This window comes from Ipomoea nil, unplaced genomic scaffold, assembly GCF_001879475.1.
Source record: "Ipomoea nil cultivar Tokyo-kokei standard unplaced genomic scaffold, Asagao_1.1 scaffold0684, whole genome shotgun sequence".
NCBI classification, from domain to species: Eukaryota; Viridiplantae; Streptophyta; class Magnoliopsida; order Solanales; family Convolvulaceae; genus Ipomoea; species Ipomoea nil.
In genome coordinates this window covers 1924960-1947740 of record NW_017617112.1, presented here as the reverse complement: position 1 = coordinate 1947740, position 22781 = coordinate 1924960, and the positions used below count along the sequence as shown (strand labels likewise).

The following is a 22781-nucleotide window of genomic DNA, read 5'->3' as shown; positions in this document are numbered from 1 at the left end:
TGTATGGGGTTTTTTTTAATTTTATTTTTCACACATACTAGAAAGTTTCATTATAGCAATATTAAAGTAGCATATTAATTCTATTACAGTTTCATTTGACAATATACATTATTATATGAGCTATGCTTTTAATTTCATTTTCTACACACTACTTTCATTATAGAAACACTAAATGGAAGGAGGAATTAGGGGGAGAAAAGAATTGTAATTCGGTGGGAAATGAATAATGTGAGAATAAAGTAGGAATTCAAATTACATTGTTTGATTTGGTAGGGAGGAATAGAATTATTGGGAATGAGAATGGAAGTAGTATAAATACTAAAATGTCCTTGTGTAATAATAATACTAATAATTATTAAGGGCAAAAAAATTATTTTTCCTCCCTTTTGCCCTTTTCTCTTCCCATTGAATTGCAATTCATATGGGGAGGGTATGAATTGCAATTCAACAAAATGAGGAATTGCAATTCCTTCCAACCAAACATTATAATTCAGAGCTTCAATGAATTTCAATTCAATTACAATGAAATTACATTCAACCAAATAGCCTGTAAAGTATTTTTACAATTCTTAAATCCATCTAGCAAGTAGCAAGCCTTAAATCCAGCAGATTATATTGTTCATTCCTAGAAGCAGATACAAGACAGTAATAATATAGTAATCTATACCCTGTAAGAACCTGTATGTGAACCAGAAACCATTTCAAACACCAAAAACAGCCACAACTAACAACCATCTGCTCTGATCTTCCCACACCCTTCTTTTATTGGATTTTGGCTCTATGTGGACCCATCCCATCATCAGTATTGCAATTAATTAGTCTTTCTTTGCTATAGCTTTGCATCATCTTCATCGGAGTCATCTTCAAAATAGAGAGCAGGCTGTCATGAATGAATGAAAACAAATTAGCTAGGATGTGATGAAACTAAATGAAGTTGGGAGAAAAATTAAAGGAGAGTGAAATAAAAAGCAATTGAGAAAAAGAAGTGGAGATTGATGGAGAGACCTTTATTGTGTCTATCTCAATGACAACCATATACTCGTTTCCAGAGTCATGCTGTTCAGCCTCAATTTGCTTGGCAGACATTACTGCAGAAGGAAGACACCCCTCTAATTGGATTAAGTTCAATGTTGGAATTTCTGCAAAGCTATTCGGGATCTCTCTCAATTCAAGGCATCCGTTAAGGAATAGGCGCTCAAGTTTTGGAAAATTATCAGCACCAACATTCCAATGTTTGAGATGACAATACCAAATTTTCAAACAAATTAAGTGGCAGAATTTCACATTCTCTGGTACTTCCCACTTTTTGCCAAAGTCAGCACTCATTAACTTGAGCACTTCAAGCCTTGGTAACTTGCTCAAAAGATTAATTACCTTCCACTCAGAATTCATAAAATCAAACCTCAGCTTCCTAATGTTTTTCAAGAGAAGAATATTGTTAATGATCAAAACATTAACAACTGGAATTCCATAGCTCCATACATCATCACAAAGAGCCAAACTCTCGAGCTGCTGTAAACAGACAAGGTTCTTAGTGCAAACATCGGTTTCGCCACTAATAATAGTTACCTTCTTTAGGAATGGAACTTTTGTTAAGGACTCTTGGTCGCAATGACTAGCCTTCAATCCATAAATGCCCTGCAAGTTTTGATGAACAGATTGGGGAAAAGCTCCACAAAAATCCCGACAGCGAATATACTGTAGTTGTGGAAACTTCAAAAGCTCCAATCCTATACCTGTATACTCAATATATGTCTGAAGATTCCAAGCATTGGAGAATAATGAAAGACAAGGATCACATTGCTCGGATATCAATAGGTATCTCAAAAGGATATGAACAGTCGGACTTGGCGAACGGAATTCAGTAACACCGAGTACCCTCAATAGGCTGAAAAATTCCAAAATTATTGAACAATCCGAAAAAGAAAAGATGGACCGGCAATGTTTTGACAGAGAATGTAACACAGAGATGTCAAAATCTTCAAATGACACCCTTTCCATTCTTATCCAACGAACACCTTTATGAGGGAAATTGCAACCACTTTCATCTGCAACATGCAAAAGACTCTGCTTCACACAAAAGGCATGCAATAAATCATGTACTCTAAACTCCTTAATTTTTCTTCCACAACTACTTCTTTTGCTTACAAGAATTAAGTTTCTATCCATAAGTTCATTTATGTACCTTTTAGCCACAGCTTCAAAACTCTCGTTCTTGAATGCCTTCACAAGTCCTTCTGCAGCCCATAACCTTCCAAGATTGTTAGCATTTATCTCATAATCTTCTGGAAAAACTCCTAAATATAAAAAACAAGCTTTCAAGTTATGAGACAAGTGACTATAACTCAATGAGAGCATCCTCCAACATTCTTCATCATCTAGAGTTGATGTTGAAGAACTTATTAGAACATTAGCAGTATTTTCCCACTCATCTAGTGTGTTGAGTTTTGAAAATAAACCTGCTACCACAACAATTGCCAACGGTAGTCCTTTACATTTCTCAACAACTGGTTTCCCAATTGTCTCAAATTCAACACCATGATATTTGCATGCCTTTTTATGAAATAATTCCCAACTTTTACTTTGATCTAAGAACTGCATTTGATGGGAGAAGTAATTGTTAGAGCCAATACGAATAGCCAACTCTGCAACCCGAGTAGTCAACAATACTCGACTCCCATTTGTATCATTTGGAAAGCAAGATTTAACATCATCCCATGACTCTATGCTCCATACATCATCCATCACTACCAAGTACCTTTGACGCTTCAAACTTTGGTAGAGCTGTAATGCTAGGTCCTCATCACTACTGTTGTTTACATTGTCTTTACAACCAAGAAGACCTAAGAGCATTTGCCTCTTATTGTGATGTTGTGATACAACAACCCATAGTCTTCTGTCAAAGTGGGAGACAATAGATGGATCTTCATAAACTCGTCTAGCTAATGTTGTCTTGCCGATTCCTCCCATACCTTGAATTGAGACAACTTCTCGTTGTTTAGATGGATGTTGTATTAGCATCTCCATTATAGTGTCGAACTCATTGTTTTTCCCGACCATTGTGTCCTTAGTCTGTGAAGCATGATTGGAGGAACCAGAACCATCATCATCATCAAGTGTAGTCTCCCTTCGTTGCCCAGCTGTGACAAGCTTGTACTCCATCATGAGTTTCTCCAGCTCTTCTTTAATGGCATCAATGTCTTCTATTGCTTGTTGCAATACATGACTAAGTCTATGACAATGCTGGGTTTTTTTGGCTTCAGTGTCCCGTTGTCCCATTTCCTCGTCAGCTTCTTTATAGAGATGTATCACATGGAGTTCAATTTCATCTTCTACTCTGAAAGCTACTTCTCCGAGCTTTGTTTCCAACTCTTTAATTGCTTCAACACCATCCATTCTGCTCTTGTCGAACAGTTGTATCAAAAAGCCAAGCTTTGCATGGAGAGATTGGATGAGGTCTTTGTTAAAAGGGATGAGTTCCATTTCTTGTAGGAATGGACGAGGGTGAGGTTGCAAGAACTCAATCTCTAATGTTGTGATAAGAGAATTTACAGCTACACAAGCCATTCTTTTCTCTCTCTGTTAGTATAGGTGTAATGTAAATGAAATGAGAGTAGTTTTTCTCAGTTTGTTTGAGTGCAGATTAGCAGATCGAAGCAAAGCAAGATGGGTGGAATTGGGTAATGCCACTGATCTGAGTGCAATAATTCATTGCCGACAGCTTTTTTAACCTTTAGCTTTCCAGCTCTAAAGTTTCCACTACTTGGTGCAATAATTCAAATGTAGGCCAGGGCATAGTGTTTTTTTTTTTTTTTTTTTTTTTTTTCACCAATCAATGGAGACAGAAGAATATTGATTTGAGTAAGTTTCAACTGAATTAGTTTCATCCCGCGAACTGAGAATATCAGTGCAGTATTATCTTCTAGATTTGGAAGTTTTGATTTTCAAAATTTACAAGAGTTCAATCTCAATTGTTCTCATAAGTGAATTATATCATAATCTCCCAGACAAGATTTATGTGATATGTAAGAAACTACCAATCAACAACTTACATTAACAGTGCAAAACATGTGAGAATAGTTCAAGTGTGTAGAAGACAGTTGCAATAGTATCTCTCTGCCAATCAGACAATTGGTTTTCTATAATCATTTAGGAATATAATGTACTTGTGTAGTTGTAACGTGATTTTGTTTCAAAGGAACAAATATTGTATAAGAATTGAAAAGTAAGATGTATCGATTCCGAGTACATATATATTAAGATACAATATTAGAAATTTGATAAATTTGTTTCCAATTACTAAAGTAAAAGAAATATGATAAATTTATTTCATGATTATCAAAGTTGGAGGAGTCCATCAAACAATTGGCTAGGGATTCAACTCCGTGAGTATTATTGAATTCTTTTAATTAATGGAATCCCAAGTTATTAATTGAAAAGTGAAAACTAAATTTACTAACTTCAAACTTGTTACAAATTGAAAAATAAAAAAATAAAAATTTATAAAGTTACCTTGAGATAGTACTTATTTATTAGTGTAGTCTTTAGTGGACCCATAAATATTTTTAACAGTTATCTTATGATTCTTCTTCTCTCACCCTTTTCTATGATCCTCAATCATGTCATGAATCATTGAATTTAAATTTGCTTAGCACATGTTGAAAATAATGTAATTGAGGAAGAGAAAATGCGACATACAAGTAATGTATATTTTTCAATAGCAATCATATTGTAGTCTTCATACTCACGTTGTTTGTTCTAAATTTTATTGGTTGATTTCACAACAGAAAGAAAACAACCTAGTAATTCAATTGATCTCAATGTTGAAATTTTAGCAAAGTCAATTGGGATCTATCTCAATTGGCACCTTAGGTTGTAACTGGCTGAATATTGTGTGTTCACGACTTCTTAGTTACAAGTATTATAAGTCTCTAGAAGTATTATTTTGTTCAGACTTATACGAAGTAATATATTATATTCAATACTTTCCATACTTAACACTATTCAATATGAGGAATTCACCATTAATCCATTGGGTTTTTTTAATTAGGTACCAGATTCATAAATAAGTTTAGTTTTCACAAAATATTACAGGGTGTTTGGTTGGAATGAATTTAAATTTCATTCCACTTAATTTCAAAGGTCACTAAATTCCTTAGTTTGGTTGGATGGAATTGCAATTGCACAAAATTACAATTCCTTCATTTTCATGAAATTAAAATCTCATTCCCCCTGACCCACCCCCATTGGATTTTAATTCCATGGATTTTAGGAAGAAAAAAAAAATAATGATGAGAAAAAATTACACATCCCTTTTTTTAACCTAAAATTGATGTCTGACAACAACAATGACCATTTTGGACTTTATACTACTTCTTCCCTTTCAATTCTCATGTATACCAAACATGGGAATTGAAATTCCCAGTAATTCTATTCATATAAACCAAACACTGAAATTTAAATTTTCAATTTATTCTCAGTAATTAAAATCTGAATAATCTGAACCATTTATTTCATTTAATAATTTGACGGACATTTTTTTATCCATTATAGACCAAATTTTATTGGTTCTTATCCTTCTATCTATATAGTAAAGCTATATAGCTATGACCAATCAAATGGCAGTATTTTCCCTCTCAGCCAAAGTGACGTCGTTTTGGAGTCTTTTGTTGTGAAGTTTCAGTTTTTATTTTAAGGTTAATCTCTAGCTTAATTGAGGTTAAGTGATATTAATGTACCTTTTCGATTCCCCAAACATAGATGATATAAAATTTTTTGCTTTTATCTTCAAGTTGTAGGTTGTATTTGTTGCTCATTGGAAATTGTTCCACTATGTGTGTCGTGCTGTGATCTAAACTACATGACATTAAATATAGAAATTTAAAATTCGAATATAATTACAAATTAATTTCTAATTCTAATTAAATCCTAATGAAATTTAAATCTGATGCAGCCTTATCTTGGCTTTTGACGTTTCACTATTCGGTGAAACATCATTATTTTTCGTCATTAATGTTGTAGCCTTTTTAGAACTCTAAATGCTGCATACTTCTTCTATAAATCAGCATACAACCAGCAATAGTTCGTAATCCAACAAAATTTCTTTTTAGTATAGTAGATAGATAGATAGATTATTAGGAATGCTAACTGCTGGAATAATGTCCAATATTTTTTTTTTAACTAAGTACTTTAAAGTATATTAAAGCAAGATTATATTGGAATTGTTCATGCATATATAGATAATTGAATGTTGAATTTGCGTATTTAAATAGGTAATTCTAAGTTTACAAATGCAAGATAATATAGTTAAGATTAATTATAATTGTCAATATTATAATTATATTGGTATGGTTGAAACCAAATACGAGACATAAGGGAGAGCAAATAAAAATTAGGGCATACAAGATTAAATATATACTAATATTGAGGAGCTAACTGCTGATGAGAAAACAAAGACATTGCGAGGTAGTTTCTCACTTCAATTTGTTGTGTGATTTGAGTACTCTTTTTGTCAATATTTCTCGCAAGTAGTTAATATGATTGGCTTAATTATTAAAACAATTATTATTATTATTATTATTATTATTATTATTAGTATTAAATATATGTATACCCTTAAGTCATTTTACATGTTAATCTAAACAGCTAATTTTTTCAAATATCTTTTTACCAACCGTTAATATAATTTGCTGGTCAAATCCGCTAATATAATCCGCTAACCGCTAACTACTGATTGTCAAACAAGGACATTGCGAGTTGTTCTCACTTCAATTTGTTGTGTGATTTGAATACTCTCTTTGTCAACAAATCCCGTAGTTAATATGATTGGCTTTATTAATTACGGAGTATATATTTTTAAAATTTTTTCATGGTATTAATAAAATACTTGGTAAATAAATATATAGCATTATTTTGTATTATAACTTTGATATTTAATTAAAAAATAGTGCACAAAAAAAAAATAGATAATGTAGTGAATATAATCAATTGATGAATTTGAATGTAAAGTATTTTTACATTGGAGAAATATAAAGACAATATAAGTAATAAAATTATTTCTCTTAATTAATTTATTGATAATGAATAATTTTTTTTAATAAGACATTGTATGGACAATGTAGCGAATATAATCTATTGATGGATTTTTTTTTTTTTGAAGGTCAATCTTGCGATTATATTAATGAATCAAAGCCGAAATAGTGTCAGGTGGGATAGCATCCCAGTACATAGTTTGATCCTGAGTAAATGCTAACGTAGCTAAAGTATGCGCATGTAAATTAACCTGCCTAGAAATATAGTCCAAAGTAATACGATTAAATAACGACATAAACGTCCTGCACTGGTCAACTGTGACCCCAACGTACGAATGGATCGGCGTATGATGGTGCCTGAATATCACTGCCAATTCCATGCAATCCGTGAGTAAACTTACTGATGTGGTGTCCCGTTCAAGTAGCCAGGACAAAGCCTCCTTGTATGCCTGAGCCTCCGCCATAAGTGGTGAAAAACAAATTGGTAACTTGCCATTCCTCGCTGCCACAAACGAGCCATCCGGCGCTATAATTACCATGCCGTAAGTAGCCTCGCCCGTGTCGTGCCGGAAACCCGCGTCCACATAACATCGTAGACCACCCCCTCCTGAACCATTCACGTGGTCCGTCGCCGGTGTCGGGTTGGTTCGGCCAACATGAGCAGTACCATACGCCTGCAGTGCTACAGTGGCTGCTCTGACCAACCGGGCAGGCCGCATCATTGATCCCTTCCAGACAGCTGAATTCCGGGTTCTCCAAATATAATATAATATTGCTACCATTAACCGGATCTGCTCCTCCGTCAAGACTGTCATAACCCCTTTTAGCCATGTTGTAAACGAGTCTGCAACAATATTAATAATAGGTAATTGTGTTATATTCCAAACAAGTCTAGAATATTCACAAAGCACTAAAGCATGTAACATCATGATCTAAACCACACATAGGGCAAGTTGGGTCCACCTCCACCCTTTTAAATATCAAGTTAAGGGTTGTTGGCAAAATATCACATATGGCTCTCCACAAAAAAGTTTTCCATTTCGGGGGTACTTTTAATTTCCACATTGCGATCCACTTATCAAAATTCGCTGGATTATTCTCATAATCTCCCACAATATGCCTATAGGCGTTCTTTACTGTATATGTCCCCTTTGGGTCACTCATCCAATACCATGAGTCCTCATACTCAGGACTAACAGGGATCATATTTATTCGTTCCACATCTTCAGGAATAAATAAATCAGACAGAATGTGCGGATCCCAGGTATGAGTCTGTAAATCAATTAGTCCTGCAACTCGCGCCTCTCTCAATTGTTGCGGCATTTCTGTTTGAATCAATGGGCTAGGATTGTCTCGTAACCACGGGTGTCCCCATATTAGGGTTGTCTGTCCATTCCCAATCCTCCTTCGCACCCCTGAGACTACCATTGCATGGGCCGCCATTATACTTCTCCAACAATAACTCGGGCAATTACCAATAGTTGCATCTGTAAAACTGGTTGTGGGATAATACCTTGCCTTGTAGATTTTGGCTACAAGTGTTTCTGGGTCTGTTAAAAATCGCCATGCCTGTTTACCTAGCATTGCTATATTAAAAGCCCTCAGCTCTTTAAAACCCATACCGCCATACTTTTTTGGTATGCACAACCTGTCCCATGCCTTCCAATGTATTCCCCTTTCTCTTCCACTGCCCCACCAATATTTATTCATAGTTCGCTCAATTCACTGACAAACTGTCTCAGGTAACAAAAAAACACTCATCGAAAAGGTAGGCATAGATTGTGCTACACTTTTCAATAATACTTCCTTACCAGCCTGAGAGAGTAGCTTTTTACTCCACGAACCAATTCGCTGCCTGATTTTTTCCTCCACATACGAAAAAACAGCTCTCTTGTTTCTCCCTACAAAAGATGGTAGGCCCAGATATTTCCCAAAATTTGGTGCTTGTACCACCCCCAGACAATTCGCCACCTGTGCCATGTCAGCCTCCTGGGTATTTCTGCTAAAACATATATTTGATTTATTATAATTCACTACCTGGCCTGACAATTTCTCATACCTTGCAAGGCACTGCCTTATAACTCCTGCCTCCTGGGTATTTGCTTTAAAAAATAGGAGACTATCATCCGCAAAAAATAGGTGTGATACAGGCGGTGCCCCCCTTGCTACTCTGCACCCATGTATTGACCCTGCCAACTGTTCATACTGTAATATCATCGAGAGAGCCTCTGCACAAACAATAAATAAATACGGAGAGAGCGGGTCTCCCTGCCTGAGTCCCCTGGTTGGTTTTACGTGCCCCCCTTCTATACCATTAATCATTACAGTATAATTAACAGTCGTTACACACATCATGATGAGCTTTACCCACTTCTCACTAAAACCCATAACAGTCAGCATCCTTTCCAGAAAGCTCCACTTCATTCTATCATAGGCCTTTGACATATCTAGCTTTAATGCACTCCATCCCACTATACCACATTGCTTTCTATTCAGATAATGCCCCACCTCCGCTGCCACCAGGATATTATCCGTGATTAGCCTTCCCGGGATAAAAGCACTCTGGGATTCTGAGATCAATCCTCCCATCAATGTTTTCATCCTATTTGCTATCATTTTGGCCATAATTCTGTAAATGACATTACTCAGTGCGATCGGCCTTAAATATGCTACTGTCTCAGGCATCTCCTTCTTCGGTATCAAGACAATGTTAGTATCATTCAATCCTTCAGGGAATACACAGGAATTCAAGGCATTAATTACAAAACCAGATACATCTCCTCCCACTATCCCCCAAAACTGCTGGTAGAAACCCGGGTTCAACCCATCCGGCCCCGGTGCCTTATCCGGATACATTGAAAAAAGAGCCTCTTTAACCTCATTAGTTTCAAAAGGGCGGTCTAGCATCACATTCTGCTCCAACGTTACTCGTGGGGTTAGGACTCCAAAAAGTGGATCATTACAACTCAGTTCATTTGAGGCAAAAATATTTTCAAAGTAATTCTGTATAACAACATGCATATCATCCCCCTCCACCCAGTTACCAGCATCACATTTAATAGTAGAAATAAAATTCTTTTTCCGGCGTGCAGAAGCATACCTGTGATAAAATTTTGTATTCGCATCAGCCCCGCGTAGCCAGTGTTGTTTGGCCCGCTGCCTCCAAAACACATCCTCCTGGGCCTCTACTCGTTTCATGGTATTCTCAATCTGTTGGTACTCAGCGAGAGCTACCAAATCTCGTCTATTCCTTATGGCATCTTGCCTCCGCTGCAGGTGGTTAATTCGCTTTCCAAATTTATGGAACTGATCTCCACCCCACCGCATCAACTTTTCTCCACACAACTGCTGGCAGTGCAGCAATCCCTCCGTTCTCCCCTCTTGCCAGGCCGTTTCGACTACTCCTTTGCACCCCTCATCCAATAGCCAAGCCATTTCAAATCTGAACTTCCGCGGTCCCCTTCTCCTTGGCATGCAAATCGCATTAATACTGAGGAATAGGATCGAATGATCCGATGCCCGAGTTCGAATATTTTCCAGCATTGCATTCTCATTGAGCAGACCCCAATCATTCGTTATTAAAGCCTTATCCAATCTCTCCTCTATCCAATTCGGCGTCCCCTTCCCCTTCTGCCACGTATACTGATGGCCCCTCATTGGCATTTGCATCAAACCACAGTCATCCAGAGCATCTCCGAAACCCCGTAACAGACTATTAGGATACGGATTTCCCCCCTTCTTCTCATGCTGATATAGTAGATTATTAAAATCCCCTATCACCACCCAGGGCAATAAGGATCTAGTCTTGAGAGTACCAAGTAAATCCCATGTCTCCTCCCGCCTACCACGCTCGGGGATACCATAAATGCATGTCATGCGCCATAACTTATTAAACAAGCTAACCTCCACATCAATATGACTCTGCGAATAGCTTAAAAATCTCACCGTATTATTCTTCTTCCACAACAGCGCCATTCCTCCACTCAAACCATCGTTATCAACATAAAACAAACCTTCATAGCCAAGCGTAACCCGGATCCGTTCTGCATGTATCCGTGGTACCTTGGTCTCCATCAAAAACACAAAATCAGGCTTCTTACTGGACGCAAGGCCCACTATCTGTCGAACTATGCGTGGATTGCCCAAGCCACGACAGTTCCAGCTCAGAGTACTCATGATGATGGGCGGGGCTGGACACCAGCTCCCGCCATGGACAAGTTTTTTGAAACAGCTGCGGTTGTTACCTCATCGTTTCCACTTCCCTCTCCCCCCTCGGTTCCATGTCTACGACACTTTGCCGTAGCCACCACCACCTCATCCTCAGACATACTCGTGGGTGTGACAGCCCCACTTCCCTGTCCCCCATCCACTACACGTGGCTTGACTCCCAGTGGTCGTGGTTTCCCGCCTACCGGAACAAGCCAGCTATCCCCAACCGCTCTAGGAGCGCTCCGGGATCCACCAGCTCGCAAATCCGGACCGTACAGGTACCTTTCGACTGGAATTCCAGCCTCCCTAGCGTGTATGCAGAAAGCATGCAAGTGACCCATACAGCCACAAAAGTAGCAAAACTTATGCAGCCGTTCATATCTAAAATTTACCCATGCTGTAGTCCCATCTCTCTTCATCAACCTCATCCGCCTTCTAAGCGGCCTATCAACCGAAATTGACACCCGAATACGGTGAAATGTTAGCCATGGTGCCCCCTCAAACCGGTCATCATGTTTAACAAAAGAGCCCAAAAAATTTCCTGCCTGCTCCAGGATTGCATGCGACGTGTACCCCTTTGGCATATCATGCAACTGCACCCACATGTCAATCATATCCAGTTCTACATCCACAGGATTTACCCCATCCAACACCTCCCGACACACAAGAGCATTATTCTCAAAAGCCCAGGGTCCCCCATTCAGCACGTATTCCATATCCGTCTTATGGAAAAACACAAATAAGAACAAACCCCTTTGAATCTCCGTTACCTGTACTCCACGTACCGGTTGCCAAACAGACGCCAGAACCTGCCTCATAAAGTCTAGCTTGATCATCTTCTGCGTCAAAAACCGCCCGACAATCCTCCAAGTCTCCCCCTCCTCCTCCCCATCACCCTCTACCACCGCATCCCCACCTTCCGGCATAAACACCGCCCCTTCCTCCTCCATCAACGCCATCTCCGCCCATCTATCCGTCAACTCCGCCACACCCCCCACTACCCCTTGATGCCGTGCAATTCCCCCATCCCCCCTCCCATGCCGATCCATGCTTCCTCTATTCCCTCCTCCACCCACACTGCCTACACCATCTCCATCTAAACTACCCACGCCACCCCCATGCACACCGCCTAGACCACCTGCCAACACACCTCCCCCACGCCTCATATTACTGCCACGTTCCTCCATGCTTCCTCTATTCCTTCCTCCACCCATACTGCCTACACCATCTCCATCTAAACTACCCACGCCACCCCCATGTACACCGCCTTGACCACCTGCCAACACACCTCCCCCACGCCTCAAGCTACTGCCACGTTCCCCCCCAACTTCCTGCCTTTCATTCGCACCGTAATCCCTCCCTTCTTGCCTCCAACTTGCATCTCGCCTAACATCCTGCCTAACTTCCTTCGTTCGGCGCAAATCAACCCCATTCGGCAACTCTCCTTCACGCAATTCCTCCATCTCGGCCAGCGTCGCATTACGTTGGTTGATCTCGCCATCCATAACAACATCATCGGCCATCTTTCAGGGAGAAAAGAACCAAAATTGTCTGAGAACCTAGGAAAACCCTAGTAGGTCTGCAAAAACCCTAGAGAGAATCTAGAGAGAAATATTTTTTACTATATTTCAGGTTCTATTGATGGATTTGAATGTAAAGAACTTTTATATTGGAGAAAAATAAAGACAATATAACTAATGAAATTATTTCTCTTTTTTAATTTATTGATAATGAATAATTTTTTTTTGGATAAAGACATTGTAGACACATAATTCTAAATTAAGGAAATGCATGTGTATTATTTTTTGTTGTAGCTACTAAATTATTATTTAATTTAATAAGAGTAAAATATAGTACTAATTATGCCAACTTTAATTGGGATGGGGTTCGAACCTAAGACCTTTCTTATTGAAATCAATGGGTAAATTAACAGTGAACTAACAGAAATTAACGGAAAAGATAATATTTAACGAAAAAGTTAATGGATAATCATATTCATTAAGGATAAATTAGGAAATCTAAAGGAAAAATTAAAATCTGAACAATCTGAGCCATCCATTTGATTAAAAAATTTGACCGCCATTTTTTCTATCAGGTCTAACTCTTTTGGGCTCTTATTAGTATACTAGTTTTTTACGCGCATTGCGCGATTGGGATAATGCCTAATGTTTTTTTTTAAATTAAGTACTTTAAAGTATATCAAGACAAGATTATATTGGAATTGTTCATGCATAGATAATTGAATGTTAAATTTGCGCATTTAAATAGACAATTCTAAGATTACAAATGCAAGATAATATAGTCAAAATTGATTATAATTGTCAATAAAATAATTGTATAGGTATGGTTGAAACCAAATACGGGACATAAGGGAGAGAAAATAAAAATTATGGCATAAAATATTACATATATACTAATATTGAAGAGCTAATTGCTGATTGTCAAACAAGAACATTGCGAGATAGTTTCCCACATCAATTTGTTGTGTGATTTGAATACTCTTGTTGTCAATAAATCCCCCAAGTAGTTAATATGATTGACTTAATTATTTTTTTTTTATTTTTTAAACAATTATTATTATTTTTATTATTATTTTTATTATTATTATTATTATTTTTTTATTATTGTTTACCAACCATTGATATAATTCGCTGGTCAAATTCGCTAATATAATCCGCTAACGCTAACCGCTAACTGCTGATTCAAACAAGGACATTGCGAGGTAGTTTCCACTTCAATTTGTTGTGTGATTTGAATACTCTCTTTGTCAACAAATCCCTCAAAGTAGTTAATATGATTGGCTTTATTAATTATATTTTTTTTTAATTTTTTCATGGTATTAATAAAATACTTGGTAAATAAATATATAACATTATTTTGTATTATAACTTTGATCTTTAATTAAAAAATAGTGCACAAAAAAAGATAATAGACAATGTAGTGTATATAATCAATTGATGAATTTAAATGTAAAGAATTTTTACATTTGAGAAATATAAAGACAATTTAACTAATAAAATTATTTCTCTTAATTAATTTATTGATAATGAATAAATTTTTTTTTTAAATAAAGCATTGTAGGGACAATGTAGCGAATATAATCAATTGATGAATTTGAATGTAAAGAATATTTATATTGGAGAAAGTAAATACAATATAACTAATGAAATTATTTCTGTTATTTAATTTATAGATAATGAATAATTTTTTTTTTTGAATAAAGACATTGTAGACACATAATTCTAAATTAAAGAAAGCATATGTATTATTTTTTGTTGTAGCTACTAAATTATTACGGAGTATTTATTAATTTAATAAGAGTAAAATAGAGTACTAATTATGCCAACTGTGATTGAGATGAGGTTCGAACCTAAGACCTTTCTTATTGAAATCAATGAGTAAGTTAACGGTGAACTAACAAAAATTAACGGAAAAGATAATATTTAACGGAAAAGTTAACGGAAAATCATATTCATTAAGGATAAATTAGGAAATCTTAAGGAAAAATTAAAATCTGATCAATCTGAGCCATTCATTTGATTAAAAAATTTAACCGCCATTTTTTCTACCCATTATAGGCCTAACTCTCTTGGACTCTTATTAGTATAGTAGATAGTAGATTAGTATAGTAGATAGTAGATAGATATATAAGTAGATATTATTTTTATTTAAAAAAAAAAAAAGGTTAAAGAATCACCTATTTGGAATCTTGTGTGAACAAACAATTTGTGTTACCGAAGAAAGAAAGTTATAGAGATTTGAATGTTTAAAGAACAAAGGAGTAGAAGGGAATTGAAAGAAAAAATTGACCTTTTTTTTGTCAAGATCGGAATCAAGAGGACGTCATAGAAGTTTGATTCTCGTCTCTGACAATCTTTTGATAAACTAATCTGTCAACTGGACAATGAAAATGATAAATCAATTTTACTTAATTAGTTTGACACAACTACACCATAAATTGTTCAATTTCCATAATCCAAGGGATGAGATGAGTTCTAGTGTGGAAACTTGCTCCCGGGCGGTTATCACAAAAAGATGCACCTTAAGCATTAAAATAGCACATCTTAAGTACACAAATCACGCACTTTAAGCACACAAATAAAGCACCTTAAAAATACAAATCGTGCACCTAAAGTTTTAAAATAGCACACCTTAAGTACACAAACAATGCACCTTAAGCATACAAACAAAGCACTTTAAGAACACAAACCACGCACCTAAATTTTTAAAATGACGCACCTTAAGTTTCAACAACTGATGCAGCTTAAGCATACAAATCACGCACCCTAAGAAGAAAAACCACGCACCTAAAGTTTTAGGCCGACGCACCTTAAGTTTTAATAACTGACGTAACTTAAACACACAAATCACGCACCTTAAGAAGGAAAATCACATACTAAAAGTTTTAGATCAATGCACTTAAGCTTTCAACACCTGACGCACCTTAAGCCACATAGTACAAAACCACTCACCTTAAGCACAAAAACCACGCACCTTAAGAAGGAAAACCACGCACCTTAAATTTGACCTAAATGCAAAAAGATCAAATTGCCACCGCGCGTTTTTTTAATCACTGTTAATCCTGGATGTTGATTTAAGCAAGATCAATGACTCATATTTAACCGCACAACCACACCTAAGACAATCAATTGCACGATAACTCATTTCTCCAAGAGATTATAAAGAAAAATTATGGAACTTCTCTTTAAGAAAAGACATGAGCACATCGATTCCTCTTGCATCATCACCCGTGAACGAACACTATATCATCAACATAGACAATTAACAAAACACTGTCATGGTTAGCGTGTTTGTAAAATATAATGTGATCATAGGCACTATGTTGCATGCCGAACTTAGTAATTACACCACTGAACCTCCCAAACTACGCTCTCGGAGACTATTTTGATCCGTACAACGACTTCTTCAGATTACAAACCTTCTCGTACTCCCCTTGAGCAACAAACCCAAGTGGTTGCTCCATAGTGTTGAAGTACTTCATTGGGATTGAAGTTGTTCGTTCTAAGAGAGACATTTCTTTCGCAACGGAAGTATGTGCTAGATTTACTTGAAGACTCTGGGCTCTTAGAGTCAAAGTCTTGTGAGACTCCTATTGACTAGAGTGTTAAGCATGTAGCCACTAACCAGTAAACGAGAGCTTCTTGAAGATCTGAAGAGGTATAGGAAACTAGTGGATAAGTTAAAATATTTTACTATCACTCGCCTTGATATTGCATTTCTGTAAGTGTGGTGAGTTAATTCATGGCATCCCCTACAGAACCTCATTGGGAGGTTGTAGTTTGAATTGTAAAGTATTTGAAGAGTGCTCCCGAGAAAGGAATCTTGTATGTCAATCATGGCACGTGAGTGTTGAGGCCTTCTCTAACGTTGATTGGGCTGGGTCATCGAGTGACAGGATGTCTACAACGGGATATTGTGTATTCTTTGGTGGCAATTTAGTCTCGTAGAAGAGTAAGAAACAAAGTGTTGTGTCTCGCTCTAGTGCAAAATCTGAATATAGAGCAATGACCCATGTGACTTGTGAGATAACCTGGATACATAATGTTCTTGGGGAGATTGGTGTAGAGCTGAATAAACCAGTTCCTTTGTGGTGTGATACACATTTCAAATAATCATATGTTTCATGAGTGTACTAAGCATATTGAAGTAGATTATCACTTATTGCGAAACAAAATTCAACAAAAACTGCTCTCTAATGTTCATCTTAAAAGTTGTGATCAATTGACTGATTTGTTTACAAAAGGTCTTAAGATAGTATGGCCAGGGTTGATTGATGAGAGTTTCTTTCCCTCCTTGTATATATACAAAGTTCATTTGTACAGCTTTATATGAAATACAAAAGTGCATCCTTACCTTCCCATACTTATATACTATTCAATATGAGGAATTCACCATTAATCCATTGGGTTTTTTAATTATGTACCAAATTCATAAATAAGTTTGGTTTTCACAAAATATTATTTGATTCAATCTAAAGAGATATAAAAATAATAGGCAAGTACTATGAGTGGAGGGCAAAGAGAAAACAATATAGTTTGTGTATATAGTTCTCAAAATGAATTTGTAACTCAGTTCATCTCAAACTATAGTGAGCAAAACAGTGCCAAAAAAAATCCCAAAATTTTCTCCTCCCTATTCATTCAATCTGTGTTAATACATCGTTACATGAATGGAAAACCGTCCTAGCATTTATCCTATGCTAATCTTTAAAAAATAAGATAAATTTACAACAGGAAAATTGATTTAAGAAACAGCATTGCATGCCACACGAACACATACTTTATATGGCCACAAAGGCAACCGTTTTGTACATACTTTATATGGCCACAAAGGCAACCGTTTTGTACACATTCTGCTTCGTGGCTGTGCTGATGATGACCCCTTTGTTTGGATGAGTGGAAGAGCAGCTCACTGATAACTGGGGATCCGAACTCTCGGTCCTTTGGCTTATGTTGGCTGCCGAAGCATCCGTTGAAGCTGAAGGACCTGTTGTCGTTGATCCGGGGGCAATGAGTTTAACTGTTCTGGCGTGAGACTCATCACTTGCTGCAATAAGGCAGACTCTACATCTGGGGTTATCTGCATCTGTGAAAGAGAGGTAACAAAGGATGATGCATTTGCTGCTTCAAAGAAGAGGAAGTGGAAGTGCCAACTTGAATCGGCAGGGCAGGGTAGCACTCAAATTACCCTGTGGGCGAAAATGTTGTTTTCAGCTGATTGTGGAAGCTGAAGCTGAGGTTGTGTCTGGGCCAATGAACTGTGAGGGGGAGGTATCCCCCCAGGAAGTGTTCCAACTGTCTGGCAATATGGAATGAGGTGGAGGAACAGAGGACTGCCGAATATTAGGCATCTGTAACTGCAAATTTGAAAGATCATTAAATACAGTATGATAATAACCACATGTCCAGGGTAAAAAAGTTATAGCAAACAAAAAGGAAAAAAGGAAAGTTGAGCCAATAGAATACAACAGAGATTCGACAGAACAAACCATTTGAGGAGTAACCAATCCCAGCATTAGTTGTGCCTGCAAGTAAGAGACAAAAAAGGATGTGAAAACACACAAAATGACTATGCCGCTGCCATATAAGAACACACTCATACAAGTAATAATGATTGTAAGCTGGTCATACTGCCAATAGACAACTGTGAAAGGAATTTCAAGGCACCATAACACAGATCAATTTCCAAAAAAGCAGCGTAGCATATGAAAAAATACATTTGATCTAGCTAGACAAGGGGAAGAATATAAAGGAGCTTCGACCCTTAGGTTTTCACAGATTTAGAAGCCTGGAAAGATTGAGATTATTTTTAGTATTGTTATGAATCCTATTACTAGTAGTAGTTGGCTTCTTTCAAAAGTTAAATATTCTTTTAAAGTTCCTAATTAAAGCAGAAGTTTCACAATTAAAGCAGAAATTTCTGTTGTCAATAACTCCAAAAGATAGGTGATCATGTAGAATCTTGCAATAAAGAAAGCAAAAGATCATTAGCCACCTGGAAAATTGGTTTAGGTAAGTTAGGAATTGTATGTAATATTTGGCGAGCTTGTTCCTTGTTTTGTGTTGCTATAGCCTGCCAATAAATAAATCAATCAAAATATTTAATGATTGAAAAGAGCCAAAGAGGACTTGAGCATTTAAAGGACCATATTTTCCTTTTATCAGTTTCATCTCAGCAAACCAAAATGTCAAAACTAAGCATGTTTGATAACATTTTTACGCTTATTTTTTCACTCTTCTTTTCTTGCTTGTAGTGGTGGTTGGAATGGACAAGTTGGGAGGAGATAGTCATTTAGGGTGGGTAGGATCAAGAAGTAATTTGGTGCAGCAAATTACTCGAGTAACAAGATTCCTCCATTCAAGTAGGCAAAAAGAAGGTGGGAGACAAAATGTCCTATACTAAGAAATTTTATGAGAAACAATAGGTATGCCCAGGAGTTAGGAGTAATAACATTGTAGTAGGAAGAGAGGGGACTGACCAAATTTGAATGGGTAGTTGTTAATAAAGCCATTCTAGTGCAACAGGTTACACTAGACTTAGCATTAAAAGGATACAAAAAAGGAATAGTTCTTACCACCAATCCCAACTTGAATCCAAAGGAAAGAAAGACATAGCAATCAAGTGAATGGGTTCAAATCAAGTTAAAGATAATTCAGTATTAATATTGTTGATCAGATCAAACTTGTCTTCATCAAACTCGCCTTCATCGGAGTCATCTACAAGAGAGCAAGTCTGTCATGAATGAATGAAAACAAATTAGGATGTGATGAAACTAAATGAAGTTGGGAGAAATATTAAAGGAGAGTGAAATACAAAGCAATTGAGAAAAAGAAATGGAGATTGATGGAGAGACCTTTATTGTGTATTTCTCAATGACAACCATATTCTCGTTTCCATAGTCGTGCTGTTCAGCCTGAATTTGCTTGGCTGACATCACTGCAGAAGGATGACACTGCTCTAATTGGATTAAGTTCAATGTTGGAATTTCTGCAAAGCTATTCGGGATCTCTCTCAAGTCAATGCATCCCTTAAGGAATAGGCACTCAAGTTTTGGAAAATTATCAGCACCAACTTCCCAATGCTCGAATGCAAAAGGAAAAAGTTTCAAAAAAATTAAGTGGCAGAATTTCACATTCTCTTGTAGTTCCCACTTTTTGCCAAGGTAAACACCATTTAACTTGAGCACTTCAAGCCTTGGTAACTTGCTCAAAACATTAATTACCTTCCACTCAGATTTCATAAAATAAAAACTCAGCTTCCAAATGTTTCTCAAGAGAAGAATATTGGTAATGATTTCCGCTGCTGAAGTGTTCACTAGAGAATGAAGAAGAGACAAACTCTCGAGCTGTTGTAAGCAGACAAGGATCTTAGTGCAATCATTGGTTGTGCCTACAATAATACCTACCTTCTTTAGGTATGGAACTTTTGTTAAGAACTCTTGGTTATAATGATTATCCTGCAATCCAGAAATGACCTGCAAGTTTTGATGAACAGATTTGGGAAAAGCTCCATTAAATTTCCTACAGTGAATATACTGTAGTTCTGGAAACTTCAAATGGTTGAATTCTATATCTCCAGACACACTAAATGTTTGAAGATTCCAAGCGTTGGGGAATAATGAATCACAAAGATTATATGCCATGGATATCCTTAGGTATCTCAAATGGATATGAACAGTCGGACTTGTTGAATTGAAATTAGTAACATAGAGTACCCTCAATAGGCTGAAAAATTTCAAAATTATTGAATGTTTGGGGCTCTCCAGAAAATAAAAGATGGACCGGCAGTGTTTTGACAGAGAATGTAATGCAGAGATGTCAAAATCTTCAAATGACATCCTTTCCATTCTTATCCAACGGACACCTTTCTCAGGGAAATTGGAACCACTTTCATCCACAACATGCAAAAGACTCTGGTTATGACCTTCTCTCACACAAAAGGCATGCAATAAATCATGTACTCTAAACTCCTTAATTTTTCTCCCACAACTACTTCTTTTGCTTACAAGAATTAAGTTTCTATCCATAAGTTCATTTATGTACCTTTTAGACACCGCTTCAAAACTCTCATTCTTGAATGCCTTTACCAGTCCTTCCGCAGCCCATAACCTTGCAAGGTCGTTAGCATTGATCTTATAATCTTCTGGAAAAACTCCTAAATATAAAAAACAAGCTTTCAGATTATGGGGCAAGTGACTATAACTCAATGAGAGGATTCTCCAACATTCTTCATCATCTAGAGTTGATATTGAAGTAGAACTTATTAGAGCATTAGCAGTATTCTTCCACTCATCTAGTGAATTGAGTTTTGAAAATAAACCTGCTACCACAACAACTGCCAAAGGCAGCCCTTTACATTTCTCAACAATTGGTCTCCCAATTGTCTCAAATTCAATACCATGAGATTTGCATGCCTTGTTACTAAATAAGTCCCAACTTTCACTTTGATCTAAGAACTGCATTTGATGGGAGAAGTTATTATTAGAGCCAATACAAGTAGCCACCTCTGCAATGTGAGTAGTCAACAATACTCGGCTCCCATTTATATCATCTGGAAAGCAAGATTTAACATCATTCCATGACTCTATGCTCCATATATCATCCATCACTACCAAGTACCTTTGACACTTCAAACTTTGGTAGAGTTGTAATGCTAGGTCCTCATCACTGTTGTTGTTTACATTGTCTTTAGAACCAAGAACATCTAAGAGCATTTGCCTCTTATTGTGATATTGTGATACAACAACCCATAGTCGTCTATCAAAGTGGGAGACAATTGATCGATTTTCATAAACTCGTCTAGCTAACGTTGTCTTGCCGATTCCTCCCATACCTTGAATTGAGACAACTTCTCGTTGTTTAGATGGATGTTGTATTAGCATCATCCTTATCGTCTCGAACTCATTGTTTTTCCCGACCATTATGTCCTCAGTTTGTGAAGCATGATTGGAGGAACCGGAACCGTCCATCTTGACAAGTTCATCATCAAGTGTAGTCTCCCTTCCTTGCACAGCTATCATGACTTTCTCGAGCTCTTCTTTAATGGCATCAATGTCTTCTATTGCTTGTTGCAATACATGACTAAGTTTTAGTCTATGAGAATGGGGTGTGTTTATGGCTTCATCAGTGTCCCCTTGTCCCAAATAGAGATCCAATTCTTTACAGAGAAGTACCAGATGGAGTTCAATTTCATCTTCTACTCTGAAAGCTACATCTCTGAGCTTTGTTTCCAACTCTTTAATTGCTTCAACACCATCCATTCTGCTCTCGTCCAACAGTTGTATCAGAAAACCAAGCTTTGCATGGAGAGATTGGATGAGGTCTTTGTTAAAAGGGATGAGTTCCATTTCTTGTATGATTGGACGAGGGTGAGGTTGCAGGAACTCAATCTCTAATGTTCTGATAAGAGAATTTACAGCTACACAAGCCATTCTTTTTTCTGTCTCTCTGTGTTGGTGTAGTGTGAAGATTAGCAGAAGCTAGCAAGATGAGTGGAATTGGGTAATGCGAAAGACCATTGACGTGAGAGATTGGAGAACGAAAAGATGAGTTGGTTAGCAGAACTGCAACTTGTAAAGATTATAGAGTTAGAGAATGACGACATAACATGAGCTGCAATTGTTTAATGTTTAGTGGAATCTTACAGCTACCGAAAATTTGTTTATGTGTTGTCAGCACGTCCAAATCCTTTTTACTTTTCCTTAGCTTAGTTGTAATATAATTAAATGGGTGAATTTTTTATGTGCCATATGTGTTAGTAGTCCATGTGCACAGTTGTTAAATAAATTAAACAATTAAACCCACAGACTTTTCATGGCTTGTACCCACCACTTTCTCAATGCTAAGCCACTATTGTGAGTTAATTAAATAAAGTTATGTCAATACTATTGGCATGTTCAGAGAGTGAATAATAGAGCAAATACCAATTTTGATCCCATAAGTATTAGTAAAATGACAGTTTTGGTCTATATGTTTAATTTCTACCAATTTTCATCACACGATTATTGTTTTAGTACCAATT

The 22781-nt window shown here is 36.8% G+C and overlaps 1 protein-coding gene and 1 long non-coding RNA gene across 2 annotated transcripts; both read right to left on the bottom strand.

Annotated features, from left to right (window-relative positions):
- Window positions 1-563: 563 nt before the first annotated feature.
- On the bottom strand, window positions 564-22191 carry LOC109175141 (putative late blight resistance protein homolog R1B-17). Its single transcript, XM_019324392.1, has 3 exons — window positions 20167-22191; window positions 1006-1411; window positions 564-880 (listed from the first exon to the last, which is right to left on the bottom strand). The coding sequence occupies exons 1-2, from the start codon at window positions 22189-22191 to the stop codon at window positions 1397-1399; spliced, it is 2040 nt and encodes a 679-aa protein (XP_019179937.1). The 3' UTR covers window positions 564-880; window positions 1006-1396.
- On the bottom strand, window positions 17963-19093 carry LOC109175161. Its single transcript, XR_002053254.1, has 3 exons — window positions 18756-19093; window positions 18250-18285; window positions 17963-18117 (listed from the first exon to the last, which is right to left on the bottom strand). It is a non-coding gene; the product is annotated as an uncharacterized LOC109175161 (long non-coding RNA).
- Window positions 22192-22781: the final 590 nt, after the last annotated feature.

Bases quoted from the DNA above. Each gene is read 5' to 3' on its own strand.
- LOC109175141 (XM_019324392.1), bottom strand. From the start codon at position 22,191: ATGGCTTGTGTAGCTGTAAATTCTCTTATCAGAACATTAGAGATTGAG.